The sequence below is a fragment of the Rhopilema esculentum genome, chromosome 11 (genome assembly GCF_057945365.1).
Source record: "Rhopilema esculentum isolate cy_ngs chromosome 11, ASM5794536v1, whole genome shotgun sequence".
Taxonomy (NCBI): domain Eukaryota; kingdom Metazoa; phylum Cnidaria; class Scyphozoa; order Rhizostomeae; family Rhizostomatidae; genus Rhopilema; species Rhopilema esculentum.
The window spans coordinates 10,904,345-10,926,862 of record NC_142825.1 but is presented as its reverse complement, the minus strand read 5'-3'; the positions used below and the strand labels follow the sequence as shown (position 1 = coordinate 10,926,862).

Sequence of the window (22,518 nt, the reverse complement as noted above, 5' to 3'; positions counted from 1 at the left end):
AAAAGGTGGCTACATGCAATGCAAGTTGCAACAGCCTCTTTATCAGATAGAGAATAAATAAAATAACTCGGATAAAGATGGCGTTACAGCAAGTTGTATGGAACCAGCAACTCTGTAAGTTATAATACTTTCCAGCTATCTGTTTAACAATAGCTCTAGGCTAGCTGTAATATGTTATAAATTGGCAACATTATTTAGAATCCTAAGGCAGGTTTCCTCCAGGAAAAAGGTGTCTGTAATCCCAAAGACCCAACAACAAAACCCAAAACCCCACCTCCTCTTCCTCTTTAATATTATCATGGCAGCAGATTAGATATAGTGTTTTGTTTATTATGAAACATTTTAACGAGAGAAATTCAATAAAGGCTAAACTATGCACCATGCTAACTTTATTTTATTTTATTTTCTTTGGATTTATATTACGCATAAAATTTTCATTAAAACTAGTGGAAAATATTACCTGAGATATAAAAATGCAGGAAACAGACCTGTCAACCTAAATTTTCAAAACGTGGAGATTTCAGACTTTTTTTTGAGAGAAACAGGGAGATTTGGCCAAAAACAGGGAGATCACTGGAATTTGTTGAATTTATAGACAACATATATGTACCTGTCAAAAAAGTCATTTTGGACAAACAGTTAGTGACAACAATTATCATGGGTAGTGTCTTCCTAATGGTTTTTAACGTTTTCGTTAATTTGTAAACACTAATAAAAAACTTTGTCACAAAGAAAATCATTTCAATCATTTTTGTACTGAACATCATGAAACTCTTGGGTAAGACAGTAATCCCACAATGATTTTAAGCTGTTTCCAAATAAACTATATAGCTGCAAATGCCACGAACTGAACAGCAGAGCATTTACCCGACTAACCTAGGCAAAATATTCTTAGCTTTATTGACAAAAATAAACTATTATAAACAAATACACGCCAATGTATTACACAATAGAAGAATGTGGCACTCAGCAGTACAAAACACCCTAGTTCAATAGCTACCAAAGGGGTCCCTAAAATTTTTTATATATCAATGTTTTAAAGACTTTGCTCAAGTTCAGCTAATTTTGAGGATGTTTAAAGTTCTTCAACTGAAGCTTCTATAACCCAGCTCTTACTTGAGAAAAATTATCATCTTTACATCTAGCTATTGTGATTGACATGCTCTACACCCTTAGATGGGAATTTCCTGCAGTCTGTAAATAGGAACCTCAAATTTCTCTGTTCCATGGCAATTAAAATGCAGGTACTTTCTGTTATATAAATGGGCATACACTTAATATAAATGGATTACTGTTTGCTTGAAATGTGACAAGGTTTTCAGTAAGCAAGTTTCAAATTACATTAAAGTGCCTGTGAAATGAAATTTGACAAGTTTAGATGAAGGCACACTTTAATTAACCAAAATTTGCTGATTTCAATGATATATGTTGAGGTTATTTAAAATTTCTTTCAAAACCTTCTAAAATTTAGGTTGAATATCCCATTTTTACGTTTTTGACTGTGACAAAGCACACATTATTTGTGACATCCCAAGTTGCAAACACCGAAGCAGTTGGTGTTTAATACACTAAGGAGAATGAAGGTCGTTATTGGAACTATTAGTAAAAATAGCCAAAGGGGGCAATTGTAAGGCAGGGTCCATATCCAATCTTTTTTAGCCCATGAAAACGTCCTTTTTGCAAAGTTTCAAAGTGCAACAGAAATACAATAATACCATCTATTAAGGTCTGGGGCAATGTACCCCAGTCTAAAAAACAAGGGAACACATTTCCAAATGGGGTCTATATCCTATTGTTTTCTGTGTATTAGATTGCCATCTCTTGCTATTGTACTTATTTTCAGAAGAGATATTGTAATAATGCCATTAAGGGCTGGGGGCAAAGAACCCTGGTCTCAAAAAGGCAAAGGGGGTCATTTTCAGTTGGGTTCTATATCCTATCTTTTTCAGTGAATCACACTACCCCTTTTTGCAAAATTTCATGCTGGAATTACAATTTGAATAATTGTTTCAATAACAGCCCTGACTAAGTAGTATGGTGTGTTTATTGTGAAGACGGAACCAACTGCTAACCTTGTGACATCACTGGTCTCTTACGCTTTGTCACTCATTGTTTTTAAAACCCCCCAAAAATACTTTCCCATGCAAATTTTCAAATCAATTTTCATTTTATATTGCAACAACATGTAAAATTTCATTCCATAGGCACTTTAACTTGGAGTTGGTTCATTTTGAAAAATAAATTACCCCTTTGACACTTTATACCATTGCAAAAAACCAAGCAAACTGACAAGCTTATTTTTTTGCAGGTCTTGTGATTGGTTTATAAAATGGTAGTGAAAGATGGCAGATGACAGCGGAAACGGTTGCCGAAGACAAAAGCTTGATGAGCATTACAATTTAGGTAAAAAGCAATTGAGAATACTCAATTGGTCTTGCTAGACAAGAAAATTGAAAAGGGTTCATTGCAAAACATTGCTTATTAAACATTGCAAAACTTTTTCTATCAATCCTTTTTTAGAATGAAGAATCCTATAATGTATGTCTGATGTGATGTCTGAGTTTCTACTTTTTCTAATTTTTGGGATGTTTCCTCATGTTCCACTTGTACAAGGAGATTATCTCTCCTAACAATTTTTTGGCAATACAAAGCTCAAAAGTTACTCTGAGAAAAACAAACATCAAATCAAACTAAAGCTTTTTGTCTGACATTCTTCAGATTAAGAAACCTAAAATAAATGATAAGGAGTTCTAAGCTAGAAAATATACGCAACAACAATTGGCCTTACTGACCAACACTTAGGGTTTTCAAAGCCACAAATAGACTCTGTATGGTATTTATATAAATATATTTTATTAATATTAGCTATTCTTTTGTATTGCCAATGTTTCCAAAACCAAGAAAAGGCATTATTATGCAACACTAGAGACCATTTCTGAGATCATTAAAAGAGTTACAAAGTGCTGTGTGAAGATCTAACAAATATTATAATTTTTTATCATCACTAAAGTTGCTTTTTTGTTTTTTGGTCTCTAGTCAAAGGTAATAATACTGTATAGTTATTGTCCTGTGGGGGCTTTCTTGAAATAAGATGTTATTCTACAGTCATGTGGGGGCTTATTTGCAAAAATGATTTTTTTAGGCGGGGGCTTATTTGAGGGGGGAGGGCTTATTCGAGTTTGGGGGCTTATTCAAGGATTTACGGTACTGTTCTCATTTTATCTTTTTGTTTTAGTTGTCACCCAGTTGCTCAAATACCAAAGTGCTACTATTGGATTGTTTCCTCTCCACACATCAGGGAAAGATAAAGAGGCACATATAAGAGATAATATTTATTGTGCTATTTCAATATGGGGATTGTCTTTAGCATACAGGTAATGTATTTTAGCAATATAGAATTTTGTCATTTTTCAGAAGTTTGGGCAAGGGAAGATGGTTGAATTCACTGCCTATCACCGCAAAGCTTTTAAAATTTCATGTAATACACTCTTTTTTTATAAGAACCAGTAAATTTGAGTTCAGGCTGACTGTTCTTAATTTGTTCGAAAATCTGAGGCTGGATTGTTCTTAATTTGTTCTTAAATTAAGAGGGTGTAAGCAGTGCTATTGCTAGCTTTTTTGCTCTAAGGAGGTGTTCAGGCCTCATTTGCCAACAAAGTGAGTGAGACAGCCTTAATTTGCTGACAAATTTGAATATTCACCGAAAAAGCACCCACACATCGCTAAAAATCCTCGATTTTGAGAAAAAACGTTGTTCAAAATTGCAATTTGCATAAGCTCAGCCTCAGCTTGTTCTTAATTTGTTCTTAACTTTTGACCAGTTTTGAGGCTCCTGTTCTTATAAAATTGTTCTTATAAAAAAAAGAGTGTACACTCAGTCAGTTTTGTACATAGTTGTTCATAATGCCAATAATGCACAGAAAGTTCCACTTTCCAAAGAGTCTGAGATTTTTGCTGTAAATCAGTTTTTGTTTTTCATCAAGCTCTCTTTCCTGCCATTTTCCAGTCACCGGCAAGTGCTTGTATTTCTCCTTCCTCATAACATGCCCGAAGAAACTTATCTGCCTTGATTTAGTCATTTCCATCAGTTGCCCCTCTGTACCTGCTCTCCTTAGCACACTTTTATTCTGTGTCTTTTCAGTCAGGGAATTCTAAACACCCGTCGAAAAAACCTGCTGACTCCTGAACTTTCTTCACATTGCCTTTCTCATCATCCATCCCTCGCATCCGTACGTAAGAGCTCACCAGACATAGCATTTCAGACTCTAAACATTGGTCTTCACCTTTCTTGCTGTTAGCACATGTGCCATTTCTCAAGTCTCTCACTTTCCTCTACCACCCTATCCAGAAGCACTTGGAGACTATTTTTCGATTCTGCTATGAGCATTGTATCATGGGCAGTGGCGTCGCTAGGAATTTTTCTTGAAGGAAGGGGGGGGGGTGTTAATGCTTTGGTTGCCGAGTAAAACGTATTTTTTTGAATTATAAAAAAATAAAACATTAAAGATGTTATTCTATAGTTACAGAGTTGAAGTTACTAAAGAGTAAGAATGCAATGAAAAAGCAAGATTAATAGCGAGCAACATTTTTTAGCAAAAATACAAATATCAGTTTTGTCTATAATTGACTGTGCCCAATGTTTCACCACTTCCATCAAGTTAAGCTCTTCTGTATAGTCATGCTCGCAAGAAATTATCATAAGCGATTCCAGCCGATCCTGAAGCATTGTGCTGCGGAGCTTTGTTTTAAGCTTGAGCTTGCTGAATGATCTTTCGTTGCTGGCAACAGTGACAGGTACAGTCAATAAAAATGCAAATGCTGCATAACATGATGGAAAATTGCCTTCTTACTTGTTGAATAACCAGCTACTTCTTTCACAGACATTTCTTTGACTGCTTTGCTCCTGCTTTGCTCTTCCCTTATAACGCTAAGCTTTGCTAAGAGATTTGCGCTTCCAACTGCTCCAGATAGTAGCTTTGTCAATCTTCGGCTAATTCTTCGCTTAGGTTATTCCAAGGTAGCTTTAAAATTGAGAATGGCTTCATCTTTTCCATAACTTTGCTCAAGTTTTCTTTGCAGTCGTTGATAATTTGATCCAAGACAGAAAGGCTTCCTATAAAAAAGGTCAAATGACAGTATGGATTCGTTATCTCGATTTTCCTCCAACCGTCTGGGCGCAAGTCTTCTTCTGTGGAACCTCTCATACTTGTCAAAAGGGTCGATGTGAAATTTCTGTGCCATTGATGTGGCTGCTGTCAGCTGATTTTGGATATCTTCCACATTTCGTATTTTTCAAGGCAGTTGTAGTTGAGGAAACCAGAGAAAGAGCATCAAGCAAATTGATAGCTTCATCTTGAAGCTGGACAATTAATACTTTGCATCTACGCATTATGAGCCTCATGAAGCTCAAACTATTGATAAAGTCCAATCGAAGGACTTTCTTTTTTAAAGCTTTGGCTTGCTTGCTTGTTTCTTTGTTGAAGTCAACTAGTATCTCGGTAAATCGCTCGAGCAGGCTAATGATAGCTTCCAACGATATCCAAAAACTTTCAATCGATTCTGATCGAGCAACCCACCTCGTTTGCGAAAGGTTTCTCAATTTCAGTGATCCTTCCATTTCGTTAAACTCTTTCTCTAAAGCTTCAGGATGGTTGGTACTGCTTGAGAAAAAAACATATAGACTTTGCAATACGTCGAACATGGATGTTACCAACTTGCTTGCTTCACAGCTCCGCTCTACAAATGTGTTCATTCTGTGAGCTTGGCAAGGGATATATGGTATATCTTTCTTCTTGGGCAGTAGATCTTTATCCTTTCCATTCAAAATCGATTGACATCCTTTATAAATGCCTGACGTGCAAGATGCAAAGTCATAAGATTGGAAGTAAAGCTTGGAAATGTCAACATTGCATTGATTCAAGGCTTCCAGGATTGCAGCAGCGTGCCCTTCGCCGGTCTTGTCACTTAAAATATGCATACATAAAAGGGTTTACATAAAAGTCGCTCCACGGGTTTTTGATCAATAACGTATTTGACAACAATGGAAAGTTGATCTTTATTGCTTACGTCCGGAGTTGTGTCAGCCATTACAGAAAATGCCATGGCGTTGTTAACATCTGCATGATTCTTTGTCGGGTGAACTTGTCCAAGATATTGATGAGTTCTGCGTCTCTGGGCTCATATATGTCACGTGATAAGGCCGAAGTCTCGTCTCGACCAACCATGATTTTAGGAGGCTACAATAACGACTAAGAAGCTGCACAAGCGTAGCAAAGTTACTCTTATCATTCTTGTGTCCACGAAATGGAATACTTTGAACAGCCTGTATTCTGGTTATGTCGCAAAGCATAGCCACCATTTTTTTGTTATAAGCAGCATCACTTTCATCCCACATAATTTCTTTTCGGCGTGACCTGTCTAGGAAAGTGTCTACCTGCTGAGTAGGATTCATAAAACGAGCAAAATCTTTGAGTGCTTCCTTGTGACTATAACTTGAAAAATGTTGTTGCAGCTTTCCTTTCTTCTTCGTTCCAGAACTTTTCATTTTGTGCCATTTCCCTACTCCTGTAACAGTCCACGCATCATCAGCAGATAATCGTCCGAGTCCCTTCGGAAAAAGGTTTTATCCTGCGTCTTTTCACAATTGAACAACATCAGATAGCCATAAACCTAGCAAAGAAGTAAAAAGCCTCGAAAATACGTAACAGTGATTTACGACTTGATATTTCTATTACATTACAAGTGTTGCAAAACTAATCACCAATCCATAAACGTGTTTGAGTTCAAAATTTGCATAATCGTTCATTTAAATTTATAATATGTTATGGCTTCTGTGACTCTTCTGCAACTAAGTAGTTTTTATCCCAGCGACCCCATGCTCCCAATATGTACAAAACCCAGTGACCGACCTTTTTGAGGCCCTATAAGGGGGGGATGGCATTATTTCATATTCAATGATGAAATCTTGCAATTATTTCATATTTCAAAATTAACAAAGCAAAGTATTTTGAAATTGTCAAATGTTCCATTCTGCCTTCAGGCGTCACGAAAGTTTGGACCGACTCACATAGAAAATTGACCGAGTCTTCAAAACCAATCTTTGCAGCTACGAATATTGAAAATGTATAAAGAATAGGTGCATAAAAAATCAAATGAATTTCGTACTTGGGTAATTAATTCATTCTCTTTGAACTGTGGAATCATTTAGTACTTTAAAGAGGAATCTAAGGACACTGGATGAAATATCTATCTTTGTTTTGCTAAACTTATATTTTGGGAACAACTAAAAAAGAAACTCGAAAAAAATACGTGTACCAAAACTGATAGTCTTAAGTCTTTTGCGTGGAGGGTAAAACCTGAAGGGGCCAGTTTTCTACACATGCCTGGAAGAGACAATGAACTTGGAAGATTTTTGAACTTTATATTTTAGGACATCTACTTTCGCTCTACTAACCACCAAGAGCCCTAACAACCAGTAAATTCAGTTATTTAATAGATTTTCCATACTACAGTCATGCTGTTATTCCTAGTCACTTACAGTCTTAGGTGCATTGAATAGAAAGAAATAATGCTAAAATAATGTTATACGAAGCTAAAGCTAAGTGAAATCAACTCTTACGATGTTCTCTAGAAAAAATCGTAATAAATGCTGCAGATTGACTACATGATTCTAACTAAAGAATATATATTTTATAGACAGGGAATTTTGCATAACCATCTACCAACCAGCCTAACCGAAGTTTTTAAGGTTTAAATCATTGAGCCTTGGCAACCTTCTGGCAGAAGACCGGAAGTCACGTCCACGTTACAAGCTTTTTTGATGGTATCATCAGATTTGAAAAATTCGAATGTCACAATTTTGCCGTGCATTTTTCATGCTTTCAGTAAAACGATTTCTGGTCAATTACCAGAATGTTTGCAAGGCTTAAGATGATCAGTGGCCTTTATTTTTATGATTTAAACTTCCACCGAGTTTGGAAAAAAGTTGGAGTGGACCAAATTCCCTTTGCGGTTGCGTGTTTGTGGCTTTTCATAATATTGCCTTATTATTTGATCTTTTTGCGTAACTTATAATCACTTTTAGCATTACCTATTGGCGCCATACTGAATTCAAAGGTATGGTCAGAGACAACATTTTCAAGATAAGAATAACTTTTCGGTGAATGTTAGCTCCAGATAAAAAAATTGAAGAACGAACAATATCTTTCTGAATATTATTATTAGCAAATCAATCCTGCATCTTAAATGGCTTACAAAACAGTGGTTTAGTGGTCTTAGGAAGAATTCCTAGTAAATATATGTGGAACAAGCAATAGATAATATAATGTCTATTTCGATGAGATAATATAAGCAAAAAGTATTTGCGGTAGATTTTATGCTGTTGGTATTTTTCCTATACATAAAGTATGAAAAGCCTTTTAAACCCCTAGAAAGATTGAAAAGATTAAAAGAACAACCCAGGTGTAATATGGTTGGTATCTTAACAGGTCTACAGATCAATAGTCACTTGAGTCAATGCTTGAGATCAATAGTCTCGATGCTTGAGATAAAATATCTTCAAATATTCCTAATTACAAACGTGCATCTTTTTCCTCTCTATGTTATGGCCCCGGGGTAGACATAGGTAATGCTCCCCAGGGTATCGTCTTTGTAGTGTATGTAAAGTAGTGTGTAGTTAAGTAATTACAGTAACTTGTTAGGTGTCTTTTTAGAAGTATAAAAAGTCAATGCTGTTATCAAGTATTTAATTCTCACACAACTTTTAAAGAGGTATAAATCCCCATGTGCAGTTATAAAATGGAATATCCCATTGTCTAAAAAATGAGTCTGTGTTTGAAAGATGCCATTTTGAAAGTCTCCAGCGACCCAGGGTGAACGTATCTTGCGTTGTGAGTCGCTAGGGCTTTTCAGTCGATTTCAGTGCCTGATGTGAACCAACCAGCAAGGTTTTAGATTAGGCCTACACGGAAATAATCATTCACATCTTGTTATTATTTTTGTATGTCAGACAATACTAAACAGATCTGTAGATAAATGTCCAACTCACCTTCACTCGATTAGTCGGCAACGAGACGGCGATTTAATGTATTGTTTGGCAGGACACGAGAAGATGCTGCTGATAACTATTGCAAGCTACTGACAACTGATCCGATCCGGAAGTATATCACAACAACAACAGCAATAGCAAATGTTATTAATGCAATCATATTCCTTATTTGATTTTATGGTTGCTTTCTCAAGTTATTATTATTACTGTCAACTTGAGATAAGCTTTTATTTCGTCGTTCACTTGTGTGTAAAATTGCTTAAAAGTAAAAATTACCGACTCAGGCTTCAAAATTTAAAATCTGCCGGGTTAACCGACTGTATCATCTAAATCGTGGGGGGGATGTCACACCCCCTACACCCCCCATGAATACGCCCCTGGTCATGGGCATACCTTTGGTCATATAGAAGTACAAAAAGAAGTACAAATGGGTTGTAATAGATTTGCTTGTTGCCCACAAAATTCTACCTTTGCAAATTTCTGAGTTCAATCTGTGCATAAGTTCAGTCAGCACAGATAATCTGGAGTTGTGACTACTGCAAATTTCTGAGTTCAATCTGTGCATAAGTTCAGTCAGCACAGATAATCTGGAGTTGTGACTACACAAAATTCTCATTTATTCATAGGTGGAGGGACAAATTCTTAGGTGGTGGGATATTAGATATTAGTAAAAAAATATCATACATCTACCCAAATTTAGATGCTGAGCAAGATTTGGAAAAATATCTGTAGCATGTCTACAGTAAAAATAATGTAATACCATTGTCTAGAAAAAGCATTAAAAAGAAGATTGTAAGAAAGCATTGATTTTTAAGCCTTTTGAGCATATAATATTTGTTAAATGAACAAAATTTGATCCTTCTGCACAGTCTGCATGAGTGTGGTATTGGGTGACATAAGAGCTCTGTTGTTATTATGTATTTGAAATAGCAAAGCAATTGCTGGAAATTCACAATGTTCGTTGCTTTTTTATTTAGACACATCGATGATGACCAGGGCAGAACCCATGCCTTAGAACAAAGTACTGTTAAGTGCATGAGGGGAATCCTGTTCTGTTATATGAGACAATGCAACAAAGTGGAACAATTCAAAAAAGATCAAAGATGGAGAAACACTCTTCATGCGAAATTCCATTGTGCAACTGGAGACGAGGTTGTCACTGATAATGAATATAATCATTTTCAGGTATTGCTCCCTTGAAACTTTTTTTTGAAAGTCATGCTTTCTTGCATTTTTTTGGAAGAAAATTTATCTAAAAGTAAACACTTATTTGATAAACTTTTTGTTGGATATTTATTGCCTAAAATGGTTTTTTGAAATGTTGCTGTTCAGCTCTTCTCAGTGGCAGACACCTGGGGAAATATTTAGGGGGAAGTTTTTTTGATAAGATGACACCAAACTTGTCCATTGTTTTAGAACAAAAGGCCAGCATCTTCCAAAAATATTTGGGGGCGACCACCCATCTTCGCCCCCCTAGTGTCCATTATTGTTTATAATTTAGAATCTCAATATGAAAATTGTGAAACCGTTTACCATGTGTGCTGGAAGATATTTTGTCTAGTACGTCAGCGTATAGGTTATCAAAAAATGACTCAAATAGGCTGAGGCCAGGAAACGTCTCAGTCTTTTTCATAAAGAATTTATCATGTGTGTTGTAAATAGTACGCATAAAATATTTCATGCGTGCGATTCACACTCATCTGGTTGTGCGATTTACTCAAGCTGCCACGTTGAGAGTTTACAGAAAATTCAAAGGCAACACCAATTACAATGTAATTATGCTTTTCAGAACATCTGTGTTAAAAGATTTGTTGTTTCTCTTGCGAATCTTTTTCAATTTTTAATCTTGGGTTAAATTCAAAAGCCTGGCCTCCCATTTGGCCGTTTTGATATCAAAATTCCTCCATTTTGCTCATTTTCAAAGCCATGGCCATTTGAAATTGATTTGGCTGAAAAAGCAAAAATTGGCTGCAAGTAAAAAGCCACAAAAATATGCAGGAAAAAATTATCTTCCCACAAATAATGTTCAACGACATATTAGAAAATTCCAAAATCTCCATTGACGAAACACGGAGCAGAAATACAAGATAACAGATATGGAAACCAAATAAAATTTTTGTCAATATATCATGTCTTTTTATTAAAGCAATCTTCCACACAATTAGCCAAAATTTACCTGATTTGGTATTTTTAGTTTAGCTTGCAAAGTCTGAGTGGGAACCATGTTGGCAACTATTGAATCGTGAAACATGCGTGAAATGTTTGATGGCCAATTATTAACCCTGATAAAAGTAACCCTGGTAAGAGTACATCTGGAAACCCTGATAAGAGAAAGCATGTTATGGAAATGAATTATGAATGTGATGAATGGCATCAAGACTTATTTTGACTTTATTGTCGACTTTAATCTTTGATGTCACTGCTAAATCTGATCTGATGAAAACTCTGATGATTTTATCATTGGATTTTAAAAATCCGTTATTTGATAACACACACAAGCTTTGACCATAGATCAAGCTAATCTTATTTAAACATCTTCATTATTCTTTTTTCTTTTCTTTCGTCTATCAAAGTTAGTGTTGACCGGGGTATTGAGTTTTTTCTTAATCAGCGACTAATAGAACATATATCTTAATTATTAATAATTTTCTTACTGTATCATTAGAATTAACTGAAGGGGGTTTCATGTATGAATAATTTCAAAATGAAATGAAAATACGCTTTTTCAATTCCTTTCACGAAGAGGGTTGTTGATGATATCACATTGCCTGATTTTTTATTCGATTATGATTGACAAGAGCGTTTATAAGAAGTTCAAGTTTTTTAGAGATTTTTTAAAATTTGTTCCCTATCGCCAATCTATGTATAACATTGGAAAATCATCCTAACTATCAGATTGCGCTAACACTCGAATTGTGTTTAGTTTTCGAACTTTGCATTAGGTACCTAAACATATGAAAGTGTCATTTTCATGCCATCTTTAAAAGTAGTAATCAACGCTCGTGCGATCGCACGAATATAACGTTAAACAGTCGAAGATTGTGAGAAACAAAATGTGTTTTAGTTCCACGCAAAAACTCCGCCTTTTCCCTTGTCTACTAGGGACAGTTGTTTAAAATTGAAGACGTCAACCGACTGGAGGATGATGTTAATTTGTTTTGACTCGGAGGCCAAGCTTAGGCGATTTTTTCTTTTTTGCAACATCCAGCATTTGACACATAAATGCTAAACGAAGGAACTTTCCTCATGCACGCAAAATGTACTGCTTTCTTGTGTCTGCGCGAAGTTCAGAGCATGAGTAGATCAAGAAAATAAAAAGCTATTGGATGGTCGTGCTAGACGGTTAAATTATACTTCTTTGTTCTAGATCGACATCATATCCTTGTTTTTGTTGACGTTGGCCCAGATGACTGTCTCGGGTCTGTTTGTAAGATACTTCTTTGTTCTAGATCGACATCATATCCTTGTTTTTGTTGACGTTGGCCCAGATGACTGTCTCGGGTCTGTTTGTAAGTGTGATTTCTTTCAATCTAAACTTTATTCCTACTTTATTCATAAAGATGAACTTGTAGGGATGTATCAATTTTCAAGCATTAGCCAAATGACTAGTATGTATTCATCTACCTTCTTTTTCTTCATTTCTGTGGAAGAGGTTTCTTTCCTCAATTCAGGTATAATTGAAATACTTTCCACCGTAGCGGTTTTCCAGTTAACAGCAAGGTATTACAGTTTTTCTGTATACTAGTTGAAGGCAATAAAGGATTAAATATTTTTGTATTCAATCAAGTTTTTAATAATTAGTAATGATATCTTTTATTTTAGATAATTTTCACTACAGATGAAGTTAACTTTATTCAGAACCTTGTTTATTATGTCGAGCGAACATACAGAACTGCAGATTATGGAATTTGGGAGCGAGGAACCAGGTACAATGATGGATCGAGAGAACTCTCAGCCAGGTAAAGTGCAACAAATTTCCTTAGAAAAGTGAATCAACTAATAGAGGAATATAACTGAATCATTTCAATATATTATTTATTCTAACAAGCTCCCTGTTTTGTTAGATGTGGAAAAATTTGCTTTGCATTGAGCCAGCTGTGAAGTACGTTTTGCAACAATATATTGTCATAAAATCTACCCTTAATGCACAATCTATACGAACATTTTTAGCCAGACAAAAGTCTGGTGGCAAATACTGTTTTGAGCCCAAAAAGTCATACAATTACTTTTGAGTGATTCCCATGGGACGCCTTTCATAGTTAGGATTGGAGCATTCCCTCAGTACCTTTACATCTCAAGCCCTCTAGTACCTTTTACACCTCAAGCCCCCAAGCCCCCTACCATTGCACCTTTCCATGACAATAGCCCCTTCTCCGCGATTTCGAACATCAACGGCAATATTTTATTACACAAGCATTGAAGTAATAATGATAATTACGCTCAGGAAGAAATTTTGCTAGGGTTTTCTTAATATTTAGGATAGACTGTGCTTATATAAGTAGAATAGCCCTAATCTTTCCTAAGAAATAAGTAATCAGTATCAGAAATTTTTCTCAGTATACGTAGAACAGAACCTAGTATTGTAAAGCTAATGAATTTGGCCAATCAATGTCACGGAGGGCGTTTTTGAATAGTTCATATTATTCAAAAAATCTTTAGATTCAATTACACGGAACATCTAGACTTCCAAAGAAACTACTAGGGAGAGAAGGGTTCTCATATATTTTTAGGATAGGGGTGCACCGGGTATTTTTTTGTGTCTAGAATTTGAGAAAGAGTTAAAGAAATAGATGAAACTTGAAATGTATTGTTTTTCATCAATAGTTCGATTGGAATGGCAAGAGCAGCATTGGAGGCTGTCAATGGACTGAACCTATATGGTGCGAAGGTAGTCGAGTTTATATGTGGTTGTCTTCAAAGCTTATCTGAATTTGCACGGCTCTGATCTGGTTTATTCACCACCTGTTTTTGTTTTTACAGCTGGTTTGCCTGATAAGCTTATAACTATGAACATATCGTAAGATGGTAAGCAAAGCTGAGAAGTTCTGCACATTAATAATAATCACTTTTGTGTTGATGTCTCAAAAAGCACCTAGTGTCTCACAAACAAACGGACTTGCCAAGCTTTATTCATGCAAATCTTGTAGTTTGCTGTATTGAGTTTTGAAGTAGTATGCTATATTGAGTTTTGTTGTGGTATGATATGTTATGTTGAGTTGTGTTGTGTTGTGTTATGTTGTTTTGTTTTTTGCTGAATTATGTTGTGTTGTGTTTTTTGTAGTTCATTGTTTTATATTATCTTATAGTATCCTGTTTTGTGTTTTGTTGCGCTATAAATTTTAAGTTTAAACAAGCCTTTTGAATCATTTTTAAATAGAGCGTCCAGGTGCAGGACTTTAGATCATTAACTTGTCCGTAAATCAGCAAGATTTTAAGTTTGGCATAAAAAGTAGCCAAAAGTGGTCCATGGTTCTTCAGATGCATATTTTTAGGTGAAAAACGTTTTGTAATTTCTGAAAATTAACCAGATTGATAAACAGAGCTGTTGTGTAGCTGTTACATGATAATGAGACCGATGAAACATATTTATCTGGTTATTTTATTTTTATTGGGAATTTTTTTGACAGCATCAATCATCCCAAATCAGCAAAGGAAAACAGCTCAATAGATGCGATGGGATTCTTGGAATCTTTATGAAAATTTGATTTGAAATCTTCCATGATATGCAGTCTTAGTTTAAATCGTATCTGTCTAAGATTGGCATTAGAAAAAATGGTGGGATTAGGCCAATGCCATTTACACAAACCTTCACCTCGCTAGTCAAAAAATGTTCAGGAGTTTCTAGATAATAAGAATTTCTAGAGTTTTTTATCGGAATGTTTTCTTTTTGTCCAGGGAACTTCCTGGTCCGTGCTTTATACCGATCCTGATGCCCATAACAGAAATACTAGCATTTTGAATACACTATTGCCAAGGGAATCAAGGTCCAAGGTAATTATTTTTAAATTGAAGCAGAAGTGAACTAAGATAAATGCAATTTCCCTTTATGAAGATGGTTAACCTATAATGTGAAATCTTACATTTTTCTATTCAAGAGCAAATAATAACAGTCAACAAAAGCATCTTGTACTTTGTTTAAAGCGTGATAAGAACTAAGGCTGCGTTCATACGACACCGCATTCACTTCATATCGGATTCGTCGAACGATATCGGATTGGTTTTATACCAGATAGAGCTCCGGTTTACACAACAGCGGTTACTCCGTACTGCGGGGTGCAGTCTGTTGTAGTAGAGCCTCTGCGTTGCTATTTGAGGCGCACCCAAAAGTATCCTGCCATGTGAATGCACTGAAACAGGGAGAAATGGTAGGGACAGGAAAGAAAGTAAAGGAAGAGGCTTTGGCTTGAAAAGTTCGTTTTAGACAAAGAAAGTATTTTTCCAAGCCGCCCTCTTCTTAAAATTAAGCAAAACTAGAAGTCAGATCAATAAGATGGGTAGTAATCTAAAAAATGCGTCCAAGTTCTATCTTTATGGTAAGAACAAGCTTCATTTAAAAGGCATCCATTTTGTTTTCTTCTCTGATGAAACAAAAATTTGTTGAAAACTGTGCTAAACGTGGGGTCGAGATCACAGAGTTTGCGATCACTAGTACTCTGCCATATCCGATACATATCGGATTGGCTGCATACCATTTTCGAAGCAGGGTGATTTCATTCCACGTAAGCAAAGCAATAAGCACATCGGATTGGGTCATCATCATGTAAAAAGAATGCCTATCTGGTATGCAACGAATCCGAAACGAAGAGAAACCGCTATCGTGTAAACAGGGCCTAATTTCCGACTCCGGCATAACGACTGCTCAAACTTCACTAATATTTTGTTGATAGTTGCTTACTTTCATAAATATGTGTGGAAGTCAAGTCTCATGTTATGTGTCAAAGACAGACATATTATATGCCATTTTTCAACGCGACGCTTACTAAATTTGACAGTACAATCTGCTTATTTTACTCATTATGCTTGCTAATCTTTTGATGTAGGAAACCGACGCAGCTTTGCTTTGCACCCTGGGATACCCAGCATTTGCTGTTGTTGATGAGAAACTACACAAGGAAACAAAAGAACGTCTTTTCAACACTTTAAAGGTTTGGGAATTGTCGACTATTTTTAAACATTTTTGAAACTTCATTTTCTTGATCCTTGTTGTGTTTTGGACAAGGAGATTCCTTCTTTAGCTAGCTTACAGTCTCTAAGCTCAGTTTCTAGCTAATGCTAATTTGAATCAGGATAACACTTATGCCATTATTCCAACCATACACTCGGAGACAGTTTTCAATGCAAATATATGTAATATATCGGCTTTGTTTGTTAAGTTTTGTTCTCGTAGCGTTTCAAAAGGGAATCAGTAGTTGCAGAAAATTGAGAATTTTAGAGTACCACTTAGTTCATCTTGAAAAGGGTGTATTTACCTACCTTTTTGTCTTCTTTTTGTCTTTTAACGTCTCGGTTGTGTCGGATTACGCATATATTTTGCAGGGCGAATACGGGTTAAAACGGTTTTTGAGAGATGGCTATGGGACATCAGTTGAGCCGAAGGACAGGCGGCATTATGACCGCTCTATACTTAAGGTTTGTGCTCCGATCTCATGTGATCCTTTTATCGTGTAAGACTCCGTTTACACAGTCCTGGGCCCCAAATGGAGCAGGTTCTAGACTTGGTTTTTTCTAGCGCCAGCTGGTTTGTTTGCTCCAAGTTTTGTCTCCTGTGATCATTTCATTCCCAGTTGAATTAAAAACTAGAGCTGGTACAAACTGGAGCCAGTTTTCACATGAAAAGGGGCCATATTGGTCTTCATAATTATATTTAAACCATTATTGAATTCCATCAATGAATTCAAATCTAATAAAACAATGAAAAATTTACTGTATTGCGGCTCCTCTATTAGTTATAAAAATCAGTTGATTCTTAGCCATTTGCTTCGTTTTTGATGTAGTGCTATATTTGTTTCATTCTAGAACTTCGATGGCATCGAAGCAGAGTGGCCTATTTTCTATGTATACCTCGCTCTTGAAGGTAATTTAGCTCTAAATATGGGGGCATGCTGGCACAGTTTTCTATTTGAAAAAGCATTACATTTAAACTTCGTATTTTTTGTAATGCTTTTTTGTAGACAGCAGTATAACACACAATAACACAGTACTTCCTATCTATTTAGTCCATGAAAATTCTTAGCATGGTTTTGTTTAACCTCCAGCCTATTTCCTTGGCGACCAAGAAGATGCGGTAAAATATATGAAAAAGGTGGAAAGCCTGCTTGTGACCCTAAAGCAGCCAAAAACCGGTAGGTTATTTACTTTATTAATTAATACTATAAGCAAATTTTGCAGTAAATGTAGCAATAATGGTGAAAAGCCAGTGACGTCATCGGTATTCAGTGTTTAGGTGTATAACATCAGGGGGTATATTGCTGTTTATTAACTGCATTTATGGTATACTGCCTAGCTAGCATCAAGTTCTACTGCCTTTTTTCTATTAACCAATGTTACTTAATTTTATTTACATTTCATTTAAGACACAGATGATAGCACCAACGCGAAGAAGAATAAACCCGAAGGTATGCGTTGTACGACACAGAAAAAGCTAATTTAAATGAAGAGTCCGTGAAAGTACCCATAACTGACAGGTCTTCAGCGACTTTAAATTGTAAAAGCTTCCTCAAAGACATTGAGAGCGTAGCTGGCTTTAGGCGCGGTGTTACCAATGATCTTCCTTAAAGCTTCTACTCTTCATCCCCATAATTGATCGTGACAAAACGATGAGAAAGTTAAATCAGACAAAAATTTTATCCAGTTCAAGATCTTTTGAAGCTTTAAGCTGCTATTCAATATTAAGGGATATCATGCGCCTTAAAAAATGTTGGCGCTTTACAGAAAAGATAGGGCTTGAACGAATCAGGAGTTTTTGGAAACTTTATCAGCCTTTGATTTCTATTGCATCTCATTTATTGAGGAACTTAAAGAAAAATTTTAGCACGGTCGTGACAGAATGTCTAGTGTTCATGAAGGGTTGATTTCTTTTAAAACTTTATAGGATGTTATGAATCTGATTTTTAATAGGAAAACAATAAGGTTATCAATCGATTCAACTACATTCAGATATGTTTCTATTCTACTGTATTTTCCACTTGCCTTAATAAGTTCATAGTAAAATAGAAAACCTTGCGACAGATTTAGATCTGTTTACTATTCTTTAAAACATTTCAGAGAAAGTTCTGCCAAAGTATTACTATGTTCCCCAAGAATACATACAACAAGAGAAGGGCAAACCTGGCTCCGTGGAACGCATTCCCGATACCGACCAAGAAGTGTTTCTCTGGGGACATTCTCTGTATTTGCTTGCTAAATTGCTTGGTATGTGTTTAATGCATTTAAAAGTAGGCCTTTAGTAACAAGTTTCTGGTTAACTTCGAAAATTCGAGGAAATTTTTTGCTGATGAAGCCCCGTATGCCGGGGTGTATTATTAGGTACCATTAATTTGCTGCTGTTCATTGCTGTTTGTTCTCGGCACGTTGCGGTGTGTCTTATTTTCTATAATTTTATCGACTTTTCACCGCAAGAGGTCCTTTGGAGTCCGTTGAGCAGCCTGCTAGCGTAGCCGTTCGTTTGAATTATCGTAAGTTGTCTTTACTTCTCATAAGACAGTGTATATCCTCAAACGACTCACAACCTCTGTGCATTTGCACTTAAATGACAGTTTTGCTTGAAAACATAAGATGATCCAAAAGCGAAAAAATTGTTGATATCAAGGATCTGATTTATATTCTCGCTTTTGACTTGCTATCGACCGTGACATGAGAAATACCTCTGTTGTCTTAGTTCTTTTGTCAAGATATACCAATAATCTTGGTAGGTTATAATAGACCTGACTTTAGGAGCGGAAACTGATATCAGAAGTATCCTCGAATCATACTGATGATGTAGCCAACTCTTTCCAAACTGATCATGTTCTGAACGTAATTTGTTTTAGTTGATGGTTTGGTAACTACGAGTGAAATAGACCCTCTCAACAGGCATTTATTTGAGAAGGCAGCTAAAATGAAGTCAATTTCAGTTCACTACCGCTATTCTTTATTTGAGGTTTGTATGAGGTTTGAAAGCTAGCCTGTCACATGATCCAATCAATTCATATTTTGACACCTTTTCTCAGTAAGCTTTTTTATTAAAAAGGTATCTAAGCCAAAATGACCTTTAACCTAATTACAACATTAGGTCAAATAGGTATAAAAACAGTCCAGGCAGTAAACCGTTCAATTCTTTGCATTTAGAAATTAAAGCAAAATGTGCTTTACCAGCTTTTTTCTTGACCTTTTCAATATGCTCGTTATAAGAACCATTTGACTTAAAAGTGACACCAAGGTACTTGTAAGAATCGCTTTCTGTAGCCTTATCTCCCAAGTGCCATTTCGTCTTAACTTAGGACTTCAGCTTGTTCTTCCCAAACGATATAATTTTACATTAACTTCCATCTGAACTTTAATTGTGAAAACATTTAACTCGTTTAGTTGGGACTGGAGATCCTCTGCTGTTTAAGATAAAAGTATAAGGTCAAATATAAAAAAGATAACGTTGTTGCATCCTACTTTCGTTTTCTCTATTATTCATAGGCTTTCCTCGAGTTTGCTGACCTCAACATGATCATGTTTTTGGGGCTTCAGATATTAGATTCGTTTTTCTCGTATTTCACTTTTTCGATCATGAACAGGAACGAATTTATAGGATAAAACCCATGTATAAAGTTCTCTGACCGTATAGCGCCAAATTTTCAGAGTGGGATAGCGCTGTTTGGAGCATGAGGATCATTCTTATCTCCAGAATCAAATTCCATTTTTTCACGGCACAAAACCGTACAAACGATGTATAGATTTTACAACTCCTCCCCCTCCATTTCAATGTTTATTTCCTTGCTCCTAGATACATACTTTCGGGCTTTGAATTGAAGGATGGTCCGAGTAAAACTAACCTGCTTTCCTAATCAAACTTTAGAAATCTTTTAAGAATCTTCTTTGATTTTCAGAACTCAGGAGAGGATCTAGTTATTCAAGTTTGTCTCATATCAGAAAACAGAAAGTAAGTTCCATATCTTTATATCAATTTTTGGTGCCCTGCTGCTTGTTAAAGTCTTATGGACAAACTTTATTTCCAGGAAATGTTGAGTTATGTTGTTGTATTTTATCTGTAGTTTGAAGTCTTCACTTGCCACCTACGGTGTCGTTACTCAAACCACGAAAGAAGTTGAGCCAATCCAGATATGTGCTCCGAGTCATCTGGTCAAGGTTTGAGCATTTCTAATCCATTTATATGAGAACAGTATTTAAGCAGTGTCGTGTTGAAAGGCATGGCATAGTTATCTTGAATATTCCGGGGGTTAGGGCTTTAGAATGATAGGCTGAAGTAATGACAATAGGACGGTAGTCCCATGATAGAATGATAGTACGTGGTTCTCACCCAGTGCTAAGTAATCATTTATGCTACCAATAAAAAAGGGAATAGATAGGTTTACCAAAAGATGAAGATATCTTGCCATTAAAATCACTATTGCAATAAACGCTGTTTGTTAAGATCGATCTCGCCAATGAGAACACCACGACACAAGCACAAAAAATACAAGCATAAAAATTGCTTCCTATAGAACTGAAACGTCAATTTTCCTGTCTCTCTCTTTGTTTGTTTTTAGCAAATTCATATTAACTTTTCCCTGTCTCTTCATTTGTTCGTTTTTTGCAAAGAAGTGTACATTTTTTGCAAAGAAGTGTACATTTTTGCATGTTTTTTTTGTCAGTTCTGTGATACCTACCTAATTTGTAAAGCTGGTGGAATTTGGGAACGGTAAGGACTATTAAGGACTATTAAGGACTATTAAGGGCTATTAGGACATTAAGGTATTTTAGATAGAAACAGGTCAAGGTCGTATAGCATTGTGTGTAGGCCGACCCTTGTAGTTATTTGAACCACCCAGAATCACCTCCAGATACCTCTATACAGTCGCAACTGTTGACAATGGATTTCATGACTTTCTGTTTCAAATTTCATTTTTAAACTCACATTTAACTGTAAAGAATTAAATCTTTTTCCATTTAGATTTATGAAAGACTTGGTGTGAACAAGAAATTAGCATTATCAGGGCGACCGAATCGTCCCATCGGCGTGCTTGGCACTAGCAAGGTACAGTTTTAACCTGACCGTAATTTCTAAAGTATATTTGACTTGTTTTGCTCTTGTTTTGTTCTCTCGTCTATTTGATACACTGCAAATATGTTTTGTGAACTTTCTCAACATCACTTATCCGTCATTTTTTCATGATATGACAATGGGAAATCACATAATGGGAATCTCAAGCTAATTCTAAATCATTAAAAAATATGTGTACCACTTTGTAAATAAAGCTACAAATATAAGACTTCGATAGTCTAAACAAATTAAAAGGCCTATGCATAAAGCAAATGGGGATGTCAATTTGTCCAATGGCGTGCCATTGCTAAAATGGAATGAAGGTAAAGATGTGGTTTAAAACTACGAAACAAAGTTTTAGCCTTACTTTTGACTTTTGACTAGTGGGAAGTTTTGTTTGGTTAAAATTATAAGAAGAAGAAAATTGAATTAATCGTGCTTTGTCAACCCCCCTCCCCCGTCCTGATAGTAGATCTGCCCGTGCAACTTGTATGACGTAACCCGCTCAAAAAAGTCAGGTTGTCTGTGCTACGCAGTGGAAAACTTAGCAGCACCAGGTATCATGCTCTGCTTTATATCAGTGTTCTGATGCGATATTTTAAGCATTGCAAATCGAACAAAGTTGATGAGTTGGAAATGCTGCATTTATCAGAAAACTTCCTTCTTTGAAAAAAGAAAAGCTTTACTTAGTTCTAGGAACATTTCAAAAAGCGTCATTCTAGCGCTAGTTTTGAGGAAGAGTCTTTATTTCCTCTCTCCTCACCTCTTTCTAGAAATAGTTTCTATTTCTTCTTTTCGTTAATTTTGCATCTTTAAATTGTAGTTAATTTAGTTTTATATGTTGAGTGTAAATTACCACAGGGTTGCTATGTAATCCCATGCTCCCTGTGGTATCGTCTGGTAAATTTGTGTATGTGTTGCAAAAATTGTATGTGAATATAAAAAAAAAAAGGAAAGTTATTTACAATGATTTATAGAGTGGACTCGGCTTAAAACCAAACTAAAAATTTATATCAAAATATACAAAAATATTCAGTACTGATTTTTCAAGCAAGATTCGGTGTGAATATAAACGGAGTCTACTGAATTGATTTTTATGATGCATTTTTATAATCTCTTCTTCTAGATATATCGCGTGCTTGGTAAAACTGTGGCAACCTACCCGATATTGCTGGACGAATCGGATTTCTACATGTCATTGGATATGTCCTTACTAATCGATGGCATTAAGGTATTGATCGCG

General features: G+C 35.8%; 1 protein-coding gene and 1 pseudogene across 3 annotated transcripts in view; one reads left to right on the top strand and one right to left on the bottom strand.

Moving 5' to 3' along the window:
* LOC135694133 (phosphorylase b kinase regulatory subunit beta) overlaps positions 1–22,518 on the top strand; it is a 35,904-nt gene continuing 13,386 nt past the window's right edge. For 2 of the 3 annotated variants that reach the window (XM_065212822.2, XM_065212821.2), the window contains exons 1-19: positions 1–114; positions 2,309–2,403; positions 3,236–3,374; positions 10,024–10,231; positions 12,414–12,473; positions 12,869–13,005; positions 13,871–13,934; positions 14,942–15,037; positions 16,087–16,191; positions 16,583–16,675; positions 17,063–17,120; positions 17,302–17,388; positions 17,620–17,661; positions 18,311–18,457; positions 19,075–19,184; positions 20,122–20,174; positions 20,287–20,380; positions 21,186–21,269; positions 22,402–22,506. In XM_065212822.2, coding sequence (XP_065068894.1) covers positions 2,343–2,403; positions 3,236–3,374; positions 10,024–10,231; positions 12,414–12,473; positions 12,869–13,005; positions 13,871–13,934; positions 14,942–15,037; positions 16,087–16,191; positions 16,583–16,675; positions 17,063–17,120; positions 17,302–17,388; positions 17,620–17,661; positions 18,311–18,457; positions 19,075–19,184; positions 20,122–20,174; positions 20,287–20,380; positions 21,186–21,269; positions 22,402–22,506 — 1,743 coding nt within the window. In that variant the 5' untranslated portion in view covers positions 1–114; positions 2,309–2,342. Of the gene's footprint in view, positions 115–2,308; positions 2,404–3,235; positions 3,375–10,023; positions 10,232–12,413; positions 12,556–12,868; positions 13,006–13,870; positions 13,935–14,941; positions 15,038–16,086; positions 16,192–16,582; positions 16,676–17,062; positions 17,121–17,301; positions 17,389–17,619; positions 17,662–18,310; positions 18,458–19,074; positions 19,185–20,121; positions 20,175–20,286; positions 20,381–21,185; positions 21,270–22,401; positions 22,507–22,518 lie in introns of those variants that run through there. The other variant, XM_065212823.2, reaches the window with a different exon arrangement.
* Positions 3,368–6,844, bottom strand: LOC148958995 (zinc finger MYM-type protein 1-like; annotated as a pseudogene).